The 20,737-nt window shown below is 36.0% G+C and overlaps 1 protein-coding gene across 1 annotated transcript in view; it reads right to left on the bottom strand.

Moving 5' to 3' along the window:
* Positions 1 to 7,176: 7,176 nt before the first annotated feature.
* LOC123534128 (protein rogdi-like) overlaps positions 7,177 to 20,737 on the bottom strand; it is a 44,229-nt gene continuing 30,668 nt past the window's right edge. The window contains exons 5-11 of the mRNA XM_045316216.2: positions 20,575 to 20,632; positions 19,456 to 19,548; positions 18,802 to 18,897; positions 16,250 to 16,348; positions 12,159 to 12,287; positions 10,071 to 10,154; positions 7,177 to 9,378 (exon numbers count right to left, since the gene is read on the bottom strand). Coding sequence (XP_045172151.2) covers positions 9,340 to 9,378; positions 10,071 to 10,154; positions 12,159 to 12,287; positions 16,250 to 16,348; positions 18,802 to 18,897; positions 19,456 to 19,548; positions 20,575 to 20,632 — 598 coding nt within the window. The 3' untranslated portion in view covers positions 7,177 to 9,339. The remainder of the gene's footprint in view (positions 9,379 to 10,070; positions 10,155 to 12,158; positions 12,288 to 16,249; positions 16,349 to 18,801; positions 18,898 to 19,455; positions 19,549 to 20,574; positions 20,633 to 20,737) is intronic.

Below are 20,737 nucleotides of genomic sequence, written 5' to 3'. Positions count from 1 at the left end.
GGTCAGGATGGCCCAAAATCCAAGACGGCCCATACCAAGACAGACCAAAAATATTGTAAACGAACCTGTCTATAAAGACCACCCTTGGGAGAGCCAAACTGTGGTCTTTATTGGGAGGTGGTTGTTATTCACAGTTTAAAATACACTGTAAATGTTAAAATGGGAAACAAAACATGTGGTCTTTAGAGCCAGGTGGTCTCTGTTCAGAGGTGGTCTTTAACACAGGTTTGACTGTATAGCATTATAACAAATGTTAATGTTAGATCAACATGGTATTATATCAGTTTATTTTCAGCAAACTATCATTGTGTTTATTTCGATTAAATGCTGGTTAAATTTTATGAAAGGATCATTTGTTTATGCCGAAGAAAGTATTGAATTTAGTTGATTAAGAATGGAATAATATTGAGAGGCAATTATTCTTGCTGACTGATTGTAATTTAGTATAATTATGTTTGCTGCTTGATCGGTCTTAAAAGTACATGGACCATTCACTGTTATGTGTTATTAATCTTAATTTTCTTCATAATCCTTCAATCACTAAATGCACGTGCATTAAACTGCTTTCAAATAATTATTTTTACCGCAAATTATCTGTAGCAGAAACTACAACAAAGATGAGTGAATCTTCAGAAACAAGTATGGCCGACACTAAAGTTGCGGAAACCCGATACAAAAATGAGTACATCTTCAGAAACAAGAGGGCCAAGAAACATACCATAACAGTGTAAACATGTTTGACATAGTGATTTCATGGAAACAAATATTCTGACCAGTTTTCATTAAGATTGGATCAAAAATGTGGTCTCTTAAGTGTAAACAAGCATTTTCTTTTTTTTGACCTAGTGACCTAGTTTTTGAGCTAAGAAGACCTACATTCGAATTTGACCTAGATTTGATCAAGGCAATCATTCTGACTAAATTTCATCAACCTCGATTGAAAAATACAGCCTCTATCGCATACAAAAGGTTTTTCTTCGATATATTCTAGCGACCTAGTTTTTGACCCCAGATGACCAATATTCAAATTTGACCTTAATTTCATCAAGGCTAGCATTCTGACCAAATTTCATGAAGATCAATTGAAAAATACAGTCTCTATTGCATACACAAGGTTTTTCTTTGATTTGACCTAGTGACCTAGTTTTTGACCGACGATGACCCATATTCTCACTTGACCTAGATTTCGTCAAGGCAATCATTCTGACTAAATTTTATGAATATCCAGTGTAAAATGCAGCCCCTTTTGCGTACACAAGGTTTTTCTTTAATTTGACCGGGTGATCTAGTTTTTGACCCCAGATGACCCATATTCAAACTCCACCTAGATTTCACATAGACAAACATTCTGATTGAATTTCATGAAGATCCAGTGTAAAATGCAGCCCCTATTGCATACACAAGGTTTTTATTTGATTTGACCTAGTGACCTAGTTTTTGATCCCAGATGACCCATATTCAAACTTGACCTAGATTTTATCAAGGCAATCATTCTGACCAAAATTCATAAAGATCAATTGAAAAATACAGCCGCTATCGCATACACAAGGTTTTTATTTGATTTGACCTATGACCTAGTTTTTGACCCCTGATGACCCATTTTCAAACTTGGCCTAGATTTCATCAAGGTAATCATTCTGAAAAAATTTCATGAAAATCAGTTGAAAAATACAGCCTCTATCGCATACACAAGGTTTTTCTTTGATTTGACCTAGTGACCTACTTTTTAACCCCAGATAACCCATTTTCAAACTCGACCTAGATTTCATCAAGGTTATCAGTCTGACCAAAATTCATGAAGATAAAATGAAAAATACAGCCTCTATCGCATACACAAGGTTTTTCCTTGATTTGACCAAGTGACCTAGTTTTTGACCCCGGGTGACCCATTTTTGAACTTTGCATAGATTTCATCAAGGTAATCATTCTGACAAAATTTCTTGAAGATAATTGAAAAATACAGCCTCTATTGCATACACAAGTTCTTTCCTTGATTTGACCTAGTGACCTAGCTTTTGACCCCAGATGACCCATTTTCAAACTTGGCCTAGATTTCATCAAGGTAATTATTCTGACCAAAATTCATGAAGATCAGTTGAAAAATACAGCCTCTATCGCATACACAAGCTAAATGTTGATGGACGCCAGACATCGAGCGATCAGAAAAACTCACCTGAGCATTGCTAATAAGCACACCCAACATAAAAATTGGGGGGAAATGATATAAAGGTCAAGGTAATTTTTCACAACCAAGCATGTCTGACACAACAGCAGCAGAAACGAATATAAACATCAGTGAATCTTTAAAATCAAGCACTCCATCATGAATGTTGTGGAAACTGGTACAAAGATAAATGCATCTTCAGAGACAAGCACACCTGACATGAATCAGGCAGAAAGGGAAACAAAGTTGGATGAATAATCACAATCTTACTCGACTTCGGGCGCACCTTTCAAACGATAGGGCCAACTGATGTCAATACGCATTCGTAGAGAAAGGCTGGGAGATACAGCAGTTTCCGTTGGCATTCTGCCTTATGTCTAGAAAAACCAAATCCGACTACATACAGGTCTTCGAGGCATTGACTCGGCAATATATGACCATTTTGTGTCAATTCGCCGTAAAACCCAACTCACTCACTCACTCCAGGCGTTGGTCGGATTAAAGTCGAGGGCTTTATACTAAACTTTGAGACAGGTAAGACATTAAACTTAAAACTTGCTGATGTGCAATCGTAGAAAATAATAATTTTGATGCTGTCCAGAAATCCACATATCAAGATCAGTCAGTGGTCATAATAACACAGGCTGTAAGGAACAAGTGAAGTCGAAATATACTAACTATTCGGGGAACACATAAATTAGTGGTGAATTTTTGTTCCTGTTTCAATACATATTTTTAAAAAATATAAATAGGCAAACCTTTCATATTGTATTTGTATAAATATTATCGATTCAAATCAGCTAACTATTTACACTTTCAGAGGCATGGTTAGCGGTTCGGGAAGCGTTTCCAGGTGTAGGCATCAAGGGGTGTGCCTTCCATTGGTCTCAAGTGGTTTGGCGTCATGTCGTGGATGTTGGTCTGACCGAAACTTATCAGCCACGAACAGGTGTTCACTCATTCATCCGCCAGATCCTGTCGTTTACACTCTACAAGGTCAGGCAATGACATAGGCTACGCAGCATTTAGTTGAGTACGTTTAACACCAATGGATACACAGCTCTGTGTTCCCAGTTGAGTCTTTAGACAGACTGTTAGAACCAACGATGTTGAAGGTAGGTAGAAAAATTTCAAATATAAATACTTGCGTTAGTAAAATAGATAAAAATATGTATGAAAGTCTACTTGAGAGAAAATAGGCTAAGATAACAAAGAAACAGTGCATTTATAGTAAATACGTTCTTCTGGAACATCTGGCATTCTATACATAGTTGACATGAGCTAAGGTATCCCAGTTACTAGTTTAAATTAATAGATTTATAACAAGAGTCTATTCTTTTTTAACGTGTTTATATTGCTATATCTATATAGTGATCTAATTCATACATGTTGAATTTCAGGCTGGCATCACTGGCTAAACAGCAAAGTGGGTAACATGGGACTGCAGTTCTACAGGCTGGTTCCGCTACTGCACACATAGGCTGACCACATTCATTTGGCGATCCGTGCAGGCAAAGTGGCCAGAAATATCAGAGGACGGTCCAAGACATTGGAAAAAAGTTTCAGCTCCCTCCGGGACCAGTACAAAGAGGGAACTATCACAACCTCTAAGTTTCTGAAGAGATGGGATGCTCTACCTAGTCCGAGTTTAGTTGACGTGTAGTATATATACACACTGAAAAATGAATGTGCATATATGTTATTTCAGTGTAATTAGTTTCGTTTTTGTTTTGTAAAATGGTATGTTGTGTTTCATGTCTTGATTATTGCTTTAACTTCATTTGAATATGTTTAAATTATTGTGTTGTTCTATCTCATTTCCACGTTTTGTATAATAATATTGTTTTCGTGTCAATTTTTGATTTCCAGTTTTGTATAGTATCTATTTTCAACATGTTCAATTTATATGTATGGTTTCGTTTCACGTTTTACTAATAATATTTACTGTTTATGTTACTTTTATATATGTATGTTTATGTGTCCTGTCCTGTTATCACTAATTTGTATAATAAAATTTATTTTCAACGAGTTCAATTTTACTATATATATAAACAAGAGTTGTAAGTTGACCATTCTCAGTACTTGATAGTATAATATAAGCTATGAGTAAAACTTTAACATTATAATAAGCATATTCTAAGTCGAAAAGGGGCCATAATTCAGTCAAAATGCTTGATAGAGTTGTCTGCTCCTGTTTACAGACTGAGGTCATGATGGTAAACAAGTATGCAAAATATGAAAGCAATATCTCAATGGACTTCGAAAATATTTGGGGTGGTACGCAAACTTTAACATTACAATAAGCATATTCTAAGTCGAAAAGGGGCCATAATTCAGTCAATATGCTTGATAGAGTTGTCTGCTCCTGTTTACAGACCAGGTTCATGATGGTAAACAAGTATGCAAAATATCAAAGCAATATCTCAATGGACTTTGAAAATATTTGGGGTAGAACGCAAACTTTAACATTTGTGTGACGCTCACGCTAATGCTAACGCCGACGCCGGGGCGAGTAGGATAGCTCCCCTATTCTTCAAATAGTCGAGCTAATAAAAACACTAAAATTCTTTGATTTGGTTCATACTTAGAAAATAAAAATTAGTCAGTCATGGTCTGGGCCTTCTTGGTAATGGGCCATCTTGGCTTTGGGTTGTCCTGACCCGTTACCCCTCACCGTTGGGAGTGGTTTCCTATGAGTTTTCAATGAATTCTAGCCAGTGGTTGCTGAGAAATACTCTGGACAAGAATTGGTATTATATACTATGTTGAATAGTAAAAGGGCAATAACCAAAACGGGAAGATAATATGTGTATCTCCTCTTAATAGTGATGCTTCCCATGAAGTTTCGATTAATTCCAGCCAGTGGTTGCTTAGAAATACTCCGTAAAAGAATTGTACTATAGTATACTAATGTTAAATAATCAAAAAGCAATACCTCAGTAAAAATTCCTTTGACCAGAACATGAAGAAATTATGTGCATCTCTTAAGAGTTAAGCTTCCTATCAAGTATGGCTAAATTCTAACAAGAGGTCGCAGAACACGAAAAGCCCCCCCATTGATGCATTCAGCAACTGCACAAGGAACAGAAGTTATTTGGTCACTGTGACCTTGACCTTTGACCTACTGATCTCAAAATCAATAGGGGTCATCTGCTGGTCATAATCATTCTCCCTATTAAAGTTTCGTGATCCTAGGCCAAAGCGTTTGTTCTCAAGTTATAATCCGGAAATTGTTTAACTGTTCCGGGTTACTCTGACCATGAGCTTTGACCTACTGATCTCAAAATCAATAGGGGTCATCTGCTGGTCATAATCAACCTCCCTATCAACTTTGGTGATCCTAGGCCCAAGCATTCGGAAACCGTTTAACTGTTCCGGGTCACTGTGACCTTGACCTTTGACCTACCGATCTAAAAATCAATAGGGGTCATCTGCAAAGGGAAGCAAGACCAACCTCCCTATCAACTTTCATGATCCTAGTCTAAGGCGTTCTTGAGTTATCATCCGGAAACCAACTGGTCTACCGACCTACCGACAGACAGACCGCCCGCCCGACAGACATCAGCAAAACAACATAACCCTCCTTTTTTGAATGGAGGAATAACCAGTCATACATGTGATCTCCCGCGCGGGAGGGTCAAAATCCCGATTTTTTCACCTTGCCTCCCGTCTCCCGACCAAAACCATATTTCTCCCGCTTTTCAAAAATAAAAATAAAAAAAAATAAAAAAAATCGTATTATGACTGGGTTGATAATTACCGAGGAGTGCCAAACATGTTTACACAGTAAATCAAAGTGTCACCGACTGTTGTGTATTATACATATTTGACACGCATGTAGCTGGAGGAAAGAGTTGTTTTTCACAGATGAATTATTAATTGTTTGTGTTGATAAGGGATTAGACAAGCAGGGCCTTTTCCACCTGTCTCACTGGACCGAATATCGGCCCATTCTCAATGCCAATTAGGCTCCAGTTTTTACCAGTTTGAAGCAAAAAACTCCCAGTCATAAGAAATAATTCCCAACTGAAATGAATTTTAATTATTCAAAGAAAAGTTTTGTTCCGTAATAAAATCACATAAATAATTGTTAGAAAAACCAACCCACTACTATTTTTAGAACAGGGGTGTTATTTCCCCTTTTGCAGTTACGCCATTTTCTTCCAGTGTTTACCAAATTAATTTCTTACTAAAATCGGACTTATTTCATTGAAAATTGGATGAAAACACACACTCATTTATTTGATAACATCAATCTACATTATTTTGGTAAGGGTAAATACATGTTGATGCAATTTCTGTTCTCTATTTTTCATGTCAAAATCATCAGTATAATAATTTTTTATACGGAAGTGGGTGGGGTAAGGTAAGACATCATGCTCGACTTTTCTCAGTGATTGACTCTGAATTAAAGCTTTGCCAGTAAAAGGGGCATAATAGTCAATAGCTTTGAATGTAACAGAGATATTAGACATTACATGTATATAAAACTTTAACAAAAAATGTAAGTTAAAAAGTGGCATAACGCTGTCAAAATTCAAATCAAGAGTTATGAGATTGTTTCTTCTGGTGTATACATTACTGTGTGGCCAAAAATATTGGATTTTGTCTCCAGTTATGTGTCCGCGCGCTTAATTTATGTCGATAAAAATCCTCCAGTTTTGAGACCCCAACTCCAGCTGAAAAATGGCCAACCTCCAGTTTTGGGATTCTGAACTTATCACATGTATGTAACCAGTGGTTGCTGAGAAATAATCAAGAATTGTTCTACAGTATACTAATGTTGAATAATCAAAGGGCAATAAATCTGTGATAAATCATCCGACCAAAACACGAAGACATTATGTGCATCTCCTCTTGATATTGAAGTTTCCCTAAATTCCAACCAGTGGTTGCTGAGAAATACTCCAAACAATAATTGTTGGATGGCTGGAGAGAGTGGCGACTATTATGTCCCCTTCAGGGAGCATAATAAATCATTCGTTAACTTGTCATATTCAGTACACACTGAAAAAGGCTTGCCACATTTAATATTACAGTCATCATAAAAACATAAACAACTCTGTTGCTTTCATCTGATCCAAAATCAGATAGATGCATCCCTTCGAAGGAATTTTAATTACCATTATCATTCACTCTAGTCCTACCAAAAGTTGTCTTATGACAGTACAAACAAATCAAGAACAGTAAAATATTTCAAATTACACCTTTAACCCTATGCATTTTTCAAGACTGCTAAGTTCAAAGGATCATCATATTTCCATACTCCTGAAGTTTTTGTAAAATACAGCTCCATGCAGTAAAGAAGAATGACTTATACTGTTGAAAAGAATGTTCTTTCATGATAAGTACAGGCTGACTGATTTTAATTTATTTATTTGGGTTTTATGGCGCACCAACACAGTATTAAACAGTCAAAACAATCCTGATCCCAAAACAACCATATAAAACCCTGCTAATTATGCTGTCTGATGTATTACTGGTCCCACTGGTATAAAAAATACCTCTGCCTTGACTCACCTGTCCAAAGATAAAACCATCAACAAACAGACCTTGTTTATGTGCTGAATGAATTGACAAGCTTAACCTTTACCCTCCAAAAATTCTAAAATGGACTGGTCCATCATTCAATTTGGACAGTGCCACTTATTTTTCAAAGGGGTGTTCAATGAAATTTTACTGTCAGACTGAATAGCGAACAGTGCAGACCATAATCAGTCTGCACAGGTGTGCAGACTGATCTTGGTCTGCACTTGTCGCAAAGGCAGAATCACTTGCAGCCAGCAGGCTAATAGTTAAATGTGTCCAACTTTTTTTCTTTTACATCTTTTTTTATAACAGAAAGCACTATTACAACAAACTGTTGTTGATATATTCAAACTTTTTATACAGCATTATGAGGTACTGAGTGAAAAAATGTTAATGCTTGAAATGTCCATGCACAGAATGTGTTCCAACACTGGGAATGTCCACAAGATATGTTTTTCAAAAAGACAATCTGTTATTTTATTTCTTTCTTTCAAAATAAAATATCAAAGATACAAGTACCCTTTTAGATATCCATGACATCTCAAACTAGAGACTATATAAACTGCAACGATTAACATCCCAGTAAAACCCGGGTACAAATATGTTACTTTTTATAATCAATATTATGGTCCCTCTTCTGATAATAATTATTATATACAAAATCAATTAACAATATCACAGAATTTCCACACGTTTTAACATGTCCATACAATACCTGTAAACCATATATACAATATACACTTGTGTAATAGGGTCATTTTAACAGTAGAGTGATCTGGGATGCTGTATTAGACTCGAGTGGATTTTACCAGATTGGATCACGAGTGTGATCTGACCTGGCAAAAGTCACGAGAGCCGATTACAAAATCCCAGATCTAGCTACTGTTATAATGATCCTTTTATTATATACCTCCACCTTTTTGTTTGTAGTTTTTGTTATTGAACAAAATCTTTAATGTTTATCGATGTTATGATAGAACTGAGTGTAGTTTTTGTGTGCGCTATTTATAGAACTGTGTCCGGTCATAAATATTAAATGAAAGTAGTCCGGAAACATACAATACAAAAGGTATGATACATAATTTTTCATGCCTCTTCGTATTTACCTGTAAAATACAAGCTGTATATTTGACAGAATTTATATAGGTATATAAATATATATATTGCTCATAACATGATAAAGTACTTTTCCAAAACGTTTGGGCCATAGAAGCCTCAAATAACTTTTAAACTCAAACAGACAACTTTTAGGCCATTTTATTCAGAAGAATAAGATACATTCCTCTTTAACAAGAAACTGGTTTTCTTAACTCCTACAAATGATTAATGTCCATATATACATAAAAAACATTAACACCCTGTGTTCGAATGCAGTTTTGAGACAAAATGTCTTTCAATTTTCCCTTGGAACTTAACAAAAGCAAAACAGGAATGTACCTTTTTCTTCTAACATGTTAGTAAAGTTCAACTTAAACGTATCAGATTAGATAAAGTAACAATTTTATCACAAAGTTTCCTAGCAGCATCTTCCCCTTGTTTTCTACTTTGCTGACTCTTTCTCTTGTTTCCACAGCAACAATTATGTGTCACAACACTTTCTCCTGTGGCAGTACTTATTTTCCATGTCATGACACTTTCTCTCATTGTCAAGATGTCTGTGGATTCGACAACTGCACAGCTCTAATCTGAAAAGTTTAAAATACTCACTTTATTGTTGTAGAAAGGGTATCTCAACATTGTAAATGTTAAAAATTTCAATGGCAATCTCACAATTTTTTAAACTTATTTTTCTGACCAGCCAGCTACAACTCAATATAAGACTGCTCTCCAAACTTAAGTTCTATATAAATCTTGCACCCTTTTCTTTTATTTTAAAACCATTGCTTTCCACTTTCACAAATTTGTTAAATACAGTCATTTCTTCAGTTTATTCCTGTTCAGTTTGAGTGATCAAATCAGGAATTTTATAAGCTGGCAGAAAAAAGATATTCTTATAAGGTACTGCAATATCAAGGTGCGTCTCTATTTAGATCAACCAATAAATAAGTGTGAAAAACAAACAATTTACAAACATTTGAACATCCCTGTCAAACACACAGTATACCAAAGCCTTAACCTTTAACCTGTTGGCTTCAAGTGCAATGAACACCCCTTTAAATGACAAGTGGTATTGCCCAAATTGGATGATGGACCAGTCCATTTTATAAATTTAGCAGGGTAAAGGTTAACTATAACATCCCAAGCCATAGTAAAATTGTATGAGCATCATTTGCTTTAGAAATTTAATTCAGTTATGTTCCTCAAATCCTCTAGATAAATGTAAACTAGGGTAATCACAAGATGAAGTAAAAAACACATTGTTATTTCTGTACAATACCTTATCATAGAGTTGTTGACACTGTTGCATTGCTAATGTGAACAGCACTACTGCCTCGTTTAACCACTGCACCGTACATTCTACCTGTAATACAAACACTTGCATTCATAAACTTGACTCACTTTTTCTTGAAAAACGAATTACTTGCATTTACACCCACTATATAGCTGACTGTGTCACTGACAAATGGCAAAAATGTCCTTTGAGGAATGCTCTTACCTGATGTTTCAATATAACTGGCTGTGTGATGTAGATGTTAAATGGCAAGAATGAGCTTTGTGGAAAGAGCTTACCTGATGTTTCAATATAACTGGCTGTGTGATGTAGATGATAAATGGCAAAAATGAGCTTTGTGGAAAGAGCTTACCTGATGTCTGCTTACTATTTCTATACAGATGGCTGTGTGATGTAAATGATAAATGGCAAGAATGAGCTTTGTTGAATGAGCTTACCTGATGTCTGCTAACTATTTCTATATAACTGGCTGTGTGATGTAAATGATAAATGGCAAGAATGAGCTTTGTGGAATGAGCTTACATGATGTCTGCTTACTATTTCTATATCACTGGCTGTGTGATGTAAATGATAAATCGCAAGAATGAGCTTTGTGGAATGAGCTTACCTGATGTCTGCTAACTATTTCTATATATAACTGGCTGTGTGATGTAAATGATAAATGGAAAGAATGAGCTTTGTGGAATGAGCTTACCTGATGTCTGCTAACTATTTCTATATAACTGGCTGTGTGATGTAAATGATAAATGGCAAGAATGAGCTTTGTGGAATGAGCCTACCTGATGTCTGCTTACTATTTCTATATAACTGACTGTGTGATGTAAATGATAAATGGCAAATATGAGCTTTGTGGAATGAGCTTACCTGATGTCTGCTTACTATTTCTATATATAACTGGCTGTGTGATGTAAATGATAAATGGCAAAAATGAGCTTTGTGGAAGGAGCTTACCTGATGTCTGCTAACTATTTCTATATAACTGGCTGTGTGATGTAAATGATAAATGGCAAATATGAGCTTTAAGGAATGAATTACATGATGTCTGCTTACTATTTCTATGTATAACAGGCTGTGTGATGTAAATGATAAATGGCAAGAATGAGCTTTGTGGAAAAAGCTTACTTGATGTCTGCTAACTATTTCTATATATAACTGGCTGTGTGATGTAAATGATAAATGGCAAATATGAGCTTTAAGGAATGAGCTTACCTGATGTCTGCTTACTATTTCTATATAACTGGCTGTGTGATGTAAATGATAAATGGCAAATATGAGCTTTAAGGAATGAGCTTACCTGATGTCTGCTTACTATTTCTATATATAACTGGCTGTGTGGTGTAAATGATAAATGGCAAAAATGAGCTTTGTGGAATGAGCTTACATGATGTCTGCTTACTATTTCTATATATAACTGGCTGCGTGATGTAAATGATAAATGGCAAGAATGAGCTTTGTGGAATGAGCTTACCTGATGTCTGCTAACTATTTCTATATATAACTGGCTGTGTGATGTAAATGATAAATGGCAAATATGAGCTTTAAGGAATGAGCTTACCTGATGTCTGTTTACTATTTCTATATAACTTGCTGTGTGATGTAAATGATAAATGGCAAGAATGAGATTTTTGGAATGAGCTTACATGATGTCTGCTTACTATTTCTAGATATAACTGGCTGTGTGATGTAAATGATAAATGGCAAGAATGAGCTTTAAGGAATGAGCTTACCTGATGTCTGTTTACTATTTCTATATAACTTGCTGTGTGATGTAAATGATAAATGGCAAGAATGAGATTTTTGGAATGAGCTTACATGATGTCTGCTTACTATTTCTAGATATAACTGGCTGTGTGATGTAAATGATAAATGGCAAGAATGAGCTTTGTGGAATGAGCTTACCTGATGTCTGCTAACTATTTCTATATATAACTGGCTGTGTGATGTAAATGATAAATGGTAAATATGAGCTTTAAGGAATGAGCTTACCTGATGTCTGCTAACTATTTCTATATATAACTGGCTGTGTGATGTAAATGATAAATGGCAAATATGAGCTTTGTGGAATGAGCTTACCTGATGTCTGCTAACTATGTCTATATAGCTAGCTGTGTGATGTAGATGGTAAATGGCAAGAATGAGCTTTGAGGAATGCACATAAAAACTAACGGCTACATCATTTGGCACTGGTGGCTGGAAGTGTTGCTGAAAAAAAAGAAAAAATCCTGGAAGTGGTAAGTCTAAACAAGAGCACCGCCTTGCGGGTGCTGACGCTCATCTGATTTTTTTTAGTGTAATAGAAATATTGTCCTACCCATGATTTTCTAAGTCTAAAAAGGGCCATCATTCTTGCAAAAAGCAGGATAGAGTTATGTTTCTTGATGTACAGTGTCCACTTATGATGGTGAAAAACTGTTGCAAGTTTTAAAGCAATAGCTTTGATAGTTTATGAGAAAAGTTGACTTAAACATAATACTCAACCAAGAAAATGATTTTCTAAGTCCAAAAGGGGCAATAATTATTGCAAAAAGCAGGATGGAGTTATGTTGCTTGCTGTACAGGGTCAGCTTATGATGGTGAACAAGTGTTGCAAGTTTCAAAGCAACAGCTTTGATAGTTTAAGAGAAAAAGTTGACCTAAACATAAAACTTAACCAAGAAATCTGATATTTTCTAAGTCCAAAAGGGGCCATAAATCTTGCAAAAAGCAGGACGGAGTTATGTTTCTTGCTGTACAGGGTCAACTTATGATGGTGAACAAGTGTTGCAAGTTTTAAAGCAATAGCTTTGATAGTTTAGGATTAAAGCTGACCTAAACATAAAACTTAACCAAGAAAACTGATTTTCTAAGTCCAAAAGGGGCAATAAATCTTGCAAAAAGCAAGATGGAGTTATGTTTCTTGATGTACAGGGTCAGCTTATGATGGTGAACAAGTACTCCAAGTTTCAAAGCAATAGCTTTGATAGTTTAGGAGAAAAGTTGACCTAAACATAAAACTTAACCAAGAAATCTGATATTTTCTAAGTACAAAAGGGGCCATAAATCTTGCAAAAAGCAAGATGGAGTTATGTTTCTTGCTATACAGGGTCAGCTTATGATGGTGAACAAGTATTCCAAGTTTCAAAGCAATATCTTTGATAGTTTAGGAGAAAAGCTGACCTAAACATAAAACTTAACCAGGCAACGCCGACGCAGACGCCGACGCCGACAACCGCTCAAGTGATGACAATAACTCATCATTTTTTTTCAAAAAATCAGATGAGCTAACAAACATCACACAATGAAAACATGAACAGAAAGATAATCCTCCCTGCCCCCCCCCCCCACCCTCCCTTCCCCACCTCGATAAAAAAAAGATTTCACAGTAATTAAATCCAACAACTTCTATTCATCTCATTTTTGAAATGGTCTGTTGGGTTTAAGATCAACTAACACCTGAGGTAATTTTGTAATCATAAAATTTTGATGGTGACAGAAGGGTAATACTGCCTCTCTTTCGCTCACTTCATGCATGGGAAAGCAACAAAATGCAGTTGGGCAAAAATTCCACTTGTGCAATGCTCCAGCAATGTTGCAAGACATTAAGCACTCCTACAAGATAGAAGTTTAAAACAACAACTGAAGAAAATATTTCTGTAATAAACATATTGTATATTCACTTACTCAGTTATTGCCATCATCGTGGTTATTATATTTTTCAAAAGGGGGGTGTTATTGAGGCCATAAAAAATTAGGCAATTTTACATTTTTGTGAACTATGAATGACACTTCTAATGAAATAAATTTAACAATTAACCTTTAGCCTGCTGGCGGCAAGTGTTTCTGCCTTTGCGACCAGTGCAGACCAAGATCAGCCTGCACATCTATTCAGTCAGTAAATTTTCAGTGAACACCCCTTCAAATAATAATTCTTGCATAGAAACTACTTTTTTTACTGGATCCGCCTATATATTAACAGGAGAAAAATCGTGTGCAAACAAGGAAATTCACGTGCTGTTAATACATGATTTTTATTTTTGAAATGTTTTCCCAGGGATGTATATGTATTTCTGTGCAGGTTGACATCTGGTATCTGCGTCCTGAATCTTTCATAATAAACTCTTCTTGTAGCATAAAAGATGCAATCTAGTCCATAGTATGTTTTGCTGTATCAGTTACCAAACCCAAACGCACTACCCCCAAAAATGTACGTACTCGCTCCACCCTTTGTTTACACCCCTTTTAGAAGTCGGAGTCGATTCATTTTTTGTTGATAACCGTGAATGTATAAGAATTGCGTGTAACTTGTGCAATCGTTTGTTTTTATGAATCATTTTAATGCTTTTTGTACGTATCAGTCGGAATGCTTTTATCTAATTTCGCGAAGAATTTGGATAAAACATTTGAAAGCTTTTCACTACATTCATACTCATCCGTACTCTAAATGTGTTCTTACTCAAAATAATTCGATTGTAAAGTTATTACTTTTGAAATAGTGATCCTGTTTACCAAATTTTTAAGTGATATGCAAAAATATGGGTAATTGTATGTTTGTAATAATGACAGATAAAAATAATCGGTTCAAAACATTCATTACATGCTTTTGGAAGTGTTGTTGATTTCTGGGCCCTGGTTATGGATATCTAAAACATGTTTACCGTTTCCAAGAACAACAGAATGGTAATTAAACAAGAGCACCGCCTTGCGGGTGCTGACGCTCATCTGATTTTTTTTGTGTAATAGAAATACTGTCCTACCCATGATTTTCTAAGTCTAAAAAGGGCCATCATTCTTGCAAAAAGCAGGATAGAGTTATGTTTCTTGATGTTCAGTGTCCACTTATGATGGTGAAAAACTGTTGCAAGTTTTAAAGCAATAGCTTTGATAGTTTATGAGAAAAGTTGACTTAAACATAATACTCAACCAAGAAAATGATTTTCTAAGTCCAAAAGGGGCAATAATTATTGCAAAAAGCAGGATGGAGTTATGTTGCTTGCTGTACAGGGTCAGCTTATGATGGTCAACAAGTGTTGCAAGTTTCAAAGCAATAGCTTTGATAGTTTAAGAGAAAAAGTTGACCTAAACATAAAACTTAACCAAGAAATCTGATATTTTCTAAGTCCAAAAGGGGCCATAAATCTTGCAAAAAGCAGGATGGAGTTATGTTTCTTGCTGTACAGGGTCAACTTATGATGGTGAACAAGTGTTGCAAGTTTTAAAGCAATAGCTTTGATAGTTTAGGATAAAAGCTGACCTAAACATAAAACTTAACCAAGAAAACTGATTTTCTAAGTCCAAAAGGGGCAATAAATCTTGCAAAAAGCGAGATTGGAGTTATGTTTCTTGATGTACAGGGTCTGCTTATGATGGTGAACAAGTATTTTAAGTTTCAAAGCAATAGCTTTGATAGTTTAGGAGAAAAGTTGACCTAAACATAAAACTTAACCAAGAAATCTGATATTTTCTAAGTACAAAAGGGGCCGTAAATCTTGCAAAAAGCAAGATCGAGTTATGTTTCTTGCTGTACAGGGTCAGCTTATGATGGTGAACAAGTATTCCAAGTTTCAAAGCAATAGCTTTGATAGTTTAGGAGAAAAGCTGACCTAAACATAAAACTTAACCAGGCAACGCCGACGCAGACGCCGACGCCGACAACCGCTCAAGTGATGACAATAACTCATCATTTTTTTTCAAAAAATCAGATGAGCTAAAAATGTACCGGAATCGTAAAGTCATCACATATGAAAACAATGCATATAGTCATCGTGTAATGTTTTTTATGCAAGAATAGCGACAAAACACGTTTGTTTTGTGTATTAACATCTGCAGAAGCCCTTGGGGTATGTTTGAGACCTCGACCTTCAGTCTCGGTCACAAACATTCACGCTGGCTTCTGCAAACGTTAATACACAAAAAAACGTGTATCATCCCTACAATGGTATTGCCCAAATTGAATGATGGACCAGTCCATTTTAGAAATTTAGCAGGCTAAGGTTTAAAGCTTACCCTATTGCAGGTATTTACTAATGACCTGAATTAACTTAAAAATACATATATACATATTTTGAAAAAGAAATGCAAGGAGCATTTATTCAATGGAGGACCTTAAATAGAGAATATACGGTATTCGTCATCCTGAGGTCTTTTATAAACAGCATAAAATCACTGAACTACAAAAGAGTACCTACCATAGATGAATTTTTCACTAATTCTTCTATAGATTTCCTCTTAGGAAAAGAAAGACATGTTCTCCCTGACGTGAGCAACTTCAGTAGATCTTCTAAAACCTGGAAATATATTAGCATGTCACTGATGACATTTCTTAAAAGGGTGCAAACTGATATGAATGACTCAGAATCCTTGAAGTTCCACTGATAGAAGATCGAATTTCTCAAAAATGTATAAATAAAACATTAGATATTCCCATAATGTGTCAAACATGCAAATTAAAGTCTAAAAGCCATGTGAAATAACCCAGACTCCATGTTGTTTTAATGATTTCCCTGTAAGGAATATATTAAGATCATTTTTCCAGTTACAAGCTTTCAAGTTGTTGGGTTTAACTTCGCATCAACACAATTATAGGTCATATGGCAACTTTTCTGCTTTTATTGGTCAAGGAAAACTGCAAGTGCACCTCTGTACTTTATTTTCAGGCAAAAACTGGCAAATGGTTCGAAGTCTGCAACCTTAACCATTCGGCCACTGAGGTTCCTTTCAATACACTCGTGCAATTTCTCGGACTTAATAACACAGTATTCTAAAAGGTCAAAATCTATTTTTAGAAAATGGACTTGAAAGTTTTCAGCTGTTCTATCTATCCAACTGTTGAAACATAACTGAATGATGGCATATTCATTTAAAATTCCACAAGGCTTTAAATTTTATAATAAACAAATGAAACGGCTGTTAAAATAGACGTTATGCATAATGACAATGTTAGAAAATCATTTCTTCTAATACTGCACAAGAACTTTTCCAAGTGAGCCATAAAGAGAGGCAATAAAAGCAATGGAGTCTGTACAACATTCAACTATGCTAATCAATATTTAAACCTTTGACAACTAGAAATGTGTCCATAGGACACAGATGCCCCCACTACATAACAAAGGACACAATTTTTTTCCCTAGGTCAGGGGCCATAACTCCTACATGACTGAATGAATCCGGACGCGAAACCCCAGGTGCACAACTACACATGCTGACCAACATTCCTGTAAAGTTTTGTGACTCTACGTCAAATACTTTTGGAGCTAGGCACGACACAACATTCTCGGACGGACGGACAAGGGCAAATCTATATGCCAACCCCCCCCCCCACAAAGTTAGGGCATAAAAATAATAGAAAATAATTATGAGAAACAGGATTCAGGAAGAATTTATAATATTTGATTTTCATAACTAAAACTGTGGCAGCAACAATATAAACAAGAGCTGTCCGTAAGACAGCCAATGCTTGACTATTCGAATTGTTGTCCCGGAAGTCCATGAGCACTTCTTTAGCAAATTTGAATTGATGATCACTACCATGGCAATGTGTGTGTGTGTTCGGGTTTAACGTCTTTTTCAACAACTTTTCAGTTATATAAACGACGGTGTCTACTTGTAGCAGTGAACACAATGCCCAACTTTAAAGTGCTGCCTCACTGGAATATCACGCCGTAGACACGTGACATGATACCCCACCCAGTCACATTATACTGACACCGGGCTGACCAGTCCTAGCATTATCCCCTTAATGTTGAGCGCCAAGCGAGGAAGCTACTAGTACCATTTTTTACGTCTTTGGTATGACGCGGCCGGGGATCGAACCCACGACCTCCTGCACTCGAAGTGGACGCTCTACCACTACGCTACCGAGGTGGTTGCCATGGCAATGAAATATGGCTTACGATTTTATTGTATATTTACCATGAGCACTTCTTTAGCAGGTTTGTATTGATGATCACTACCATGGCAATGAAATATGGCTAATGATTCTATTGTATGTTTACCATGAGCACTTCTTTAGCAGATTTGTATTGATGATCACTACCATGGCAATGAAATATGGCTAACGATTCTATTGTATGTTTACCATGAGCACTTCTTTAGCAGATTCGTACTGATGATCACTACCATGGCAATGAAATATGGCTAACGATTCTATTGTATGTTTACCATGAGCACTTCTTTAGCAGATTTGTATTGATGATCACTACCATGGCAATGAAATATGGCTAACGATTCTATTGTATGTTTACCATGAGCACTTCTTTAGCAGATTTGTATTGATGATCACTACCATGGCAATGAAATATGGCTAACGATTCTATTGTATGTTTACCATGAGCACTTCTTTAGCAGATTTGTATTGATGATCACTACCATGGCAATGAAATATGGCTAACGATTCTATTGTATGTTTACCATGAGCACTTCTTTAGCAGATTTGTATTGATGATCACTACCATGGCAATGAAATATGGCTAACGATTCTATTGTATGTTTACCATGAGCACTTCTTTAGCAGATTTGTATTGATGATCACTACCATGGCAATGAAATATGGCTAATGATTCTATTGTATGTTTACCATGAGCACTTCTTTAGCAGATTTGTATTGATGATTACTACCATGGCAATGAAATATGGCTAATGTTTCTATTGTATATTTACCATGAGCACTTATTTAGCAGATTTGTATGAAGATTACTACCATGGCAATGAAATATGGCTAACAATTCTATTGTATATTTACCATGAGCACTTCTTTAGCAGATTTGTATTGATGATCACTACCATGGCAATGAAATATGGCTAATGCTTCACCTAGATGATTGGCTGCATCTTGAACCTGCAGATACATAGAAGTAAAATAATAAATGAATTTTTTTTTTTTTTTTTTTTTTAAAAAATGTTGACATTAACGCAATTTATGCCTGAATCTATTTTTAAAGTTTGTTGAAATGGGATTCAAGAAGTTTCATTAAGCCACAATTTTAAAACTGTATAAAACACAGTCTTTTGGAAACCAAACACACACTTGTATGTGTTATTTAACCTTTAACCTGCTGAGGGCAAGTGATTTTGCCTTTGCAACCAGTGCAGACCAAGATCAGCTTGCATGTCAAAGCAAACTGACCACGGTCTGCACTGTTCGCTATTCAGTAAGTAAATTTTCAGTGAACACCCCTCTGAATAATAAGTGGTACTGCCCAAATTAAGTGATTGACCAGTCCATTTTAGAATTATAGCAGGGTAAAGGTTAAGTAGTAATAGATATGCTTAATAGATATTGAAAAACAATATTAACTCTGTAGCACTGTTTCTGTTACTTTTTTATTGGTTAAAACACTCGAATATATACAAGTGTTTAAGAGACTCACTACCCATTACCTGTAATATAACATACCTGTTGAAGATTCCACCGGCCATCCGGGCCAATCTTTGTTTTAAATATGTGATTGTCCTTCCCTGATTTACCGGTATGTCTGAAGCTAATATCCTGAAACAATGTGTATGTTGCTTAATTACTAGTCCTGATTCACATGGACAAGATATCAAACAATGTGCATGTCGCTTACTTACTAGTCCTGATTCACATGGACAAGATATCAAACATTGTGCATGTCGCTTACTTACTAGTCCTGATTCACATGGACAATATATCAAACAATGTGCATGTCGCTTACTTACTAGTCCTGATTCACATGGACAAGATATCAAACATTGTGCATGTCGCTTACTTACTAGTCCTGATTCACATGGACAATATATCAAACAATGTGCATGTCGCTTAACTACTAGTCCTGATTCACATGGACAAGATATCAAACATTGTGCATGTCGCTTAGTTACTAGTCCTGATTCACATGGACAATATATCAAACAATGTGCATGTCGCTTACTTACTAGTCCTGATTCACATGGACAAGATATCAAACAATGTGCATGTCGCTTACTTACTAGTCCTGATTCGCATGGACAAAATATCAAACAATGTGCATGTCGCTTACTTACTAGTCCTGATTCGCATGGACAAGATATCAAACAATGTGCATGTCGCTTACTTACTAGTCCTGATTCGCATGGACAAGATATCAAACAATGTGTATACATGTCGCTTAATTACTAGTCCTGATTCACATGGACAAGATATCAAACAATGTGTATCTGACCTGACCACCGAACCAACAGACAGAGGTTACCCTCTGACCACAGACAATCATCCTTTGAAGTCTTGCTTCTGAAGACCAAAGTATTCTCTGGTTATCAATATGAAACATTTCTCTTACAGTCACAGTAACCTTCCATCTACTGATACACAAAACAAAGTACATGTAGGTCATCAACCACAGTATGTTAAAATGTCTATTGTGATTAATTGTACACCAGATTGTTGTCTGCCTGACTGATGATGGGGTGGGGTAGGGTGGGGTCTGGGAATTGGGGGGGGGGGGGGGGGGGGGGGTGGAGGGGGAGGATGGTGGTGAATGCATATCACTGTAATATAAATCAAGCAGATACTTACAGCATCACAAAGACTGTCTCCCATCAGCGTCACCACACATTTTACCTGACCTGTATTGCTGTAGTTATAGAAAATTATACCATTAATTCTGCATTTAATCAGAGAATGGTTCAATATTACATGGATATCACTCAGTTCTGTTACAGGAAGGCATGAGCCTACT

Source organism: Mercenaria mercenaria, chromosome 12 (genome assembly GCF_021730395.1).
Source record: "Mercenaria mercenaria strain notata chromosome 12, MADL_Memer_1, whole genome shotgun sequence".
Lineage (NCBI taxonomy): Eukaryota > Metazoa > Mollusca > Bivalvia > Venerida > Veneridae > Mercenaria > Mercenaria mercenaria.
Note: the sequence above shows the minus strand (reverse complement) of the source record. Positions and strands in the feature narration are given on the sequence as shown.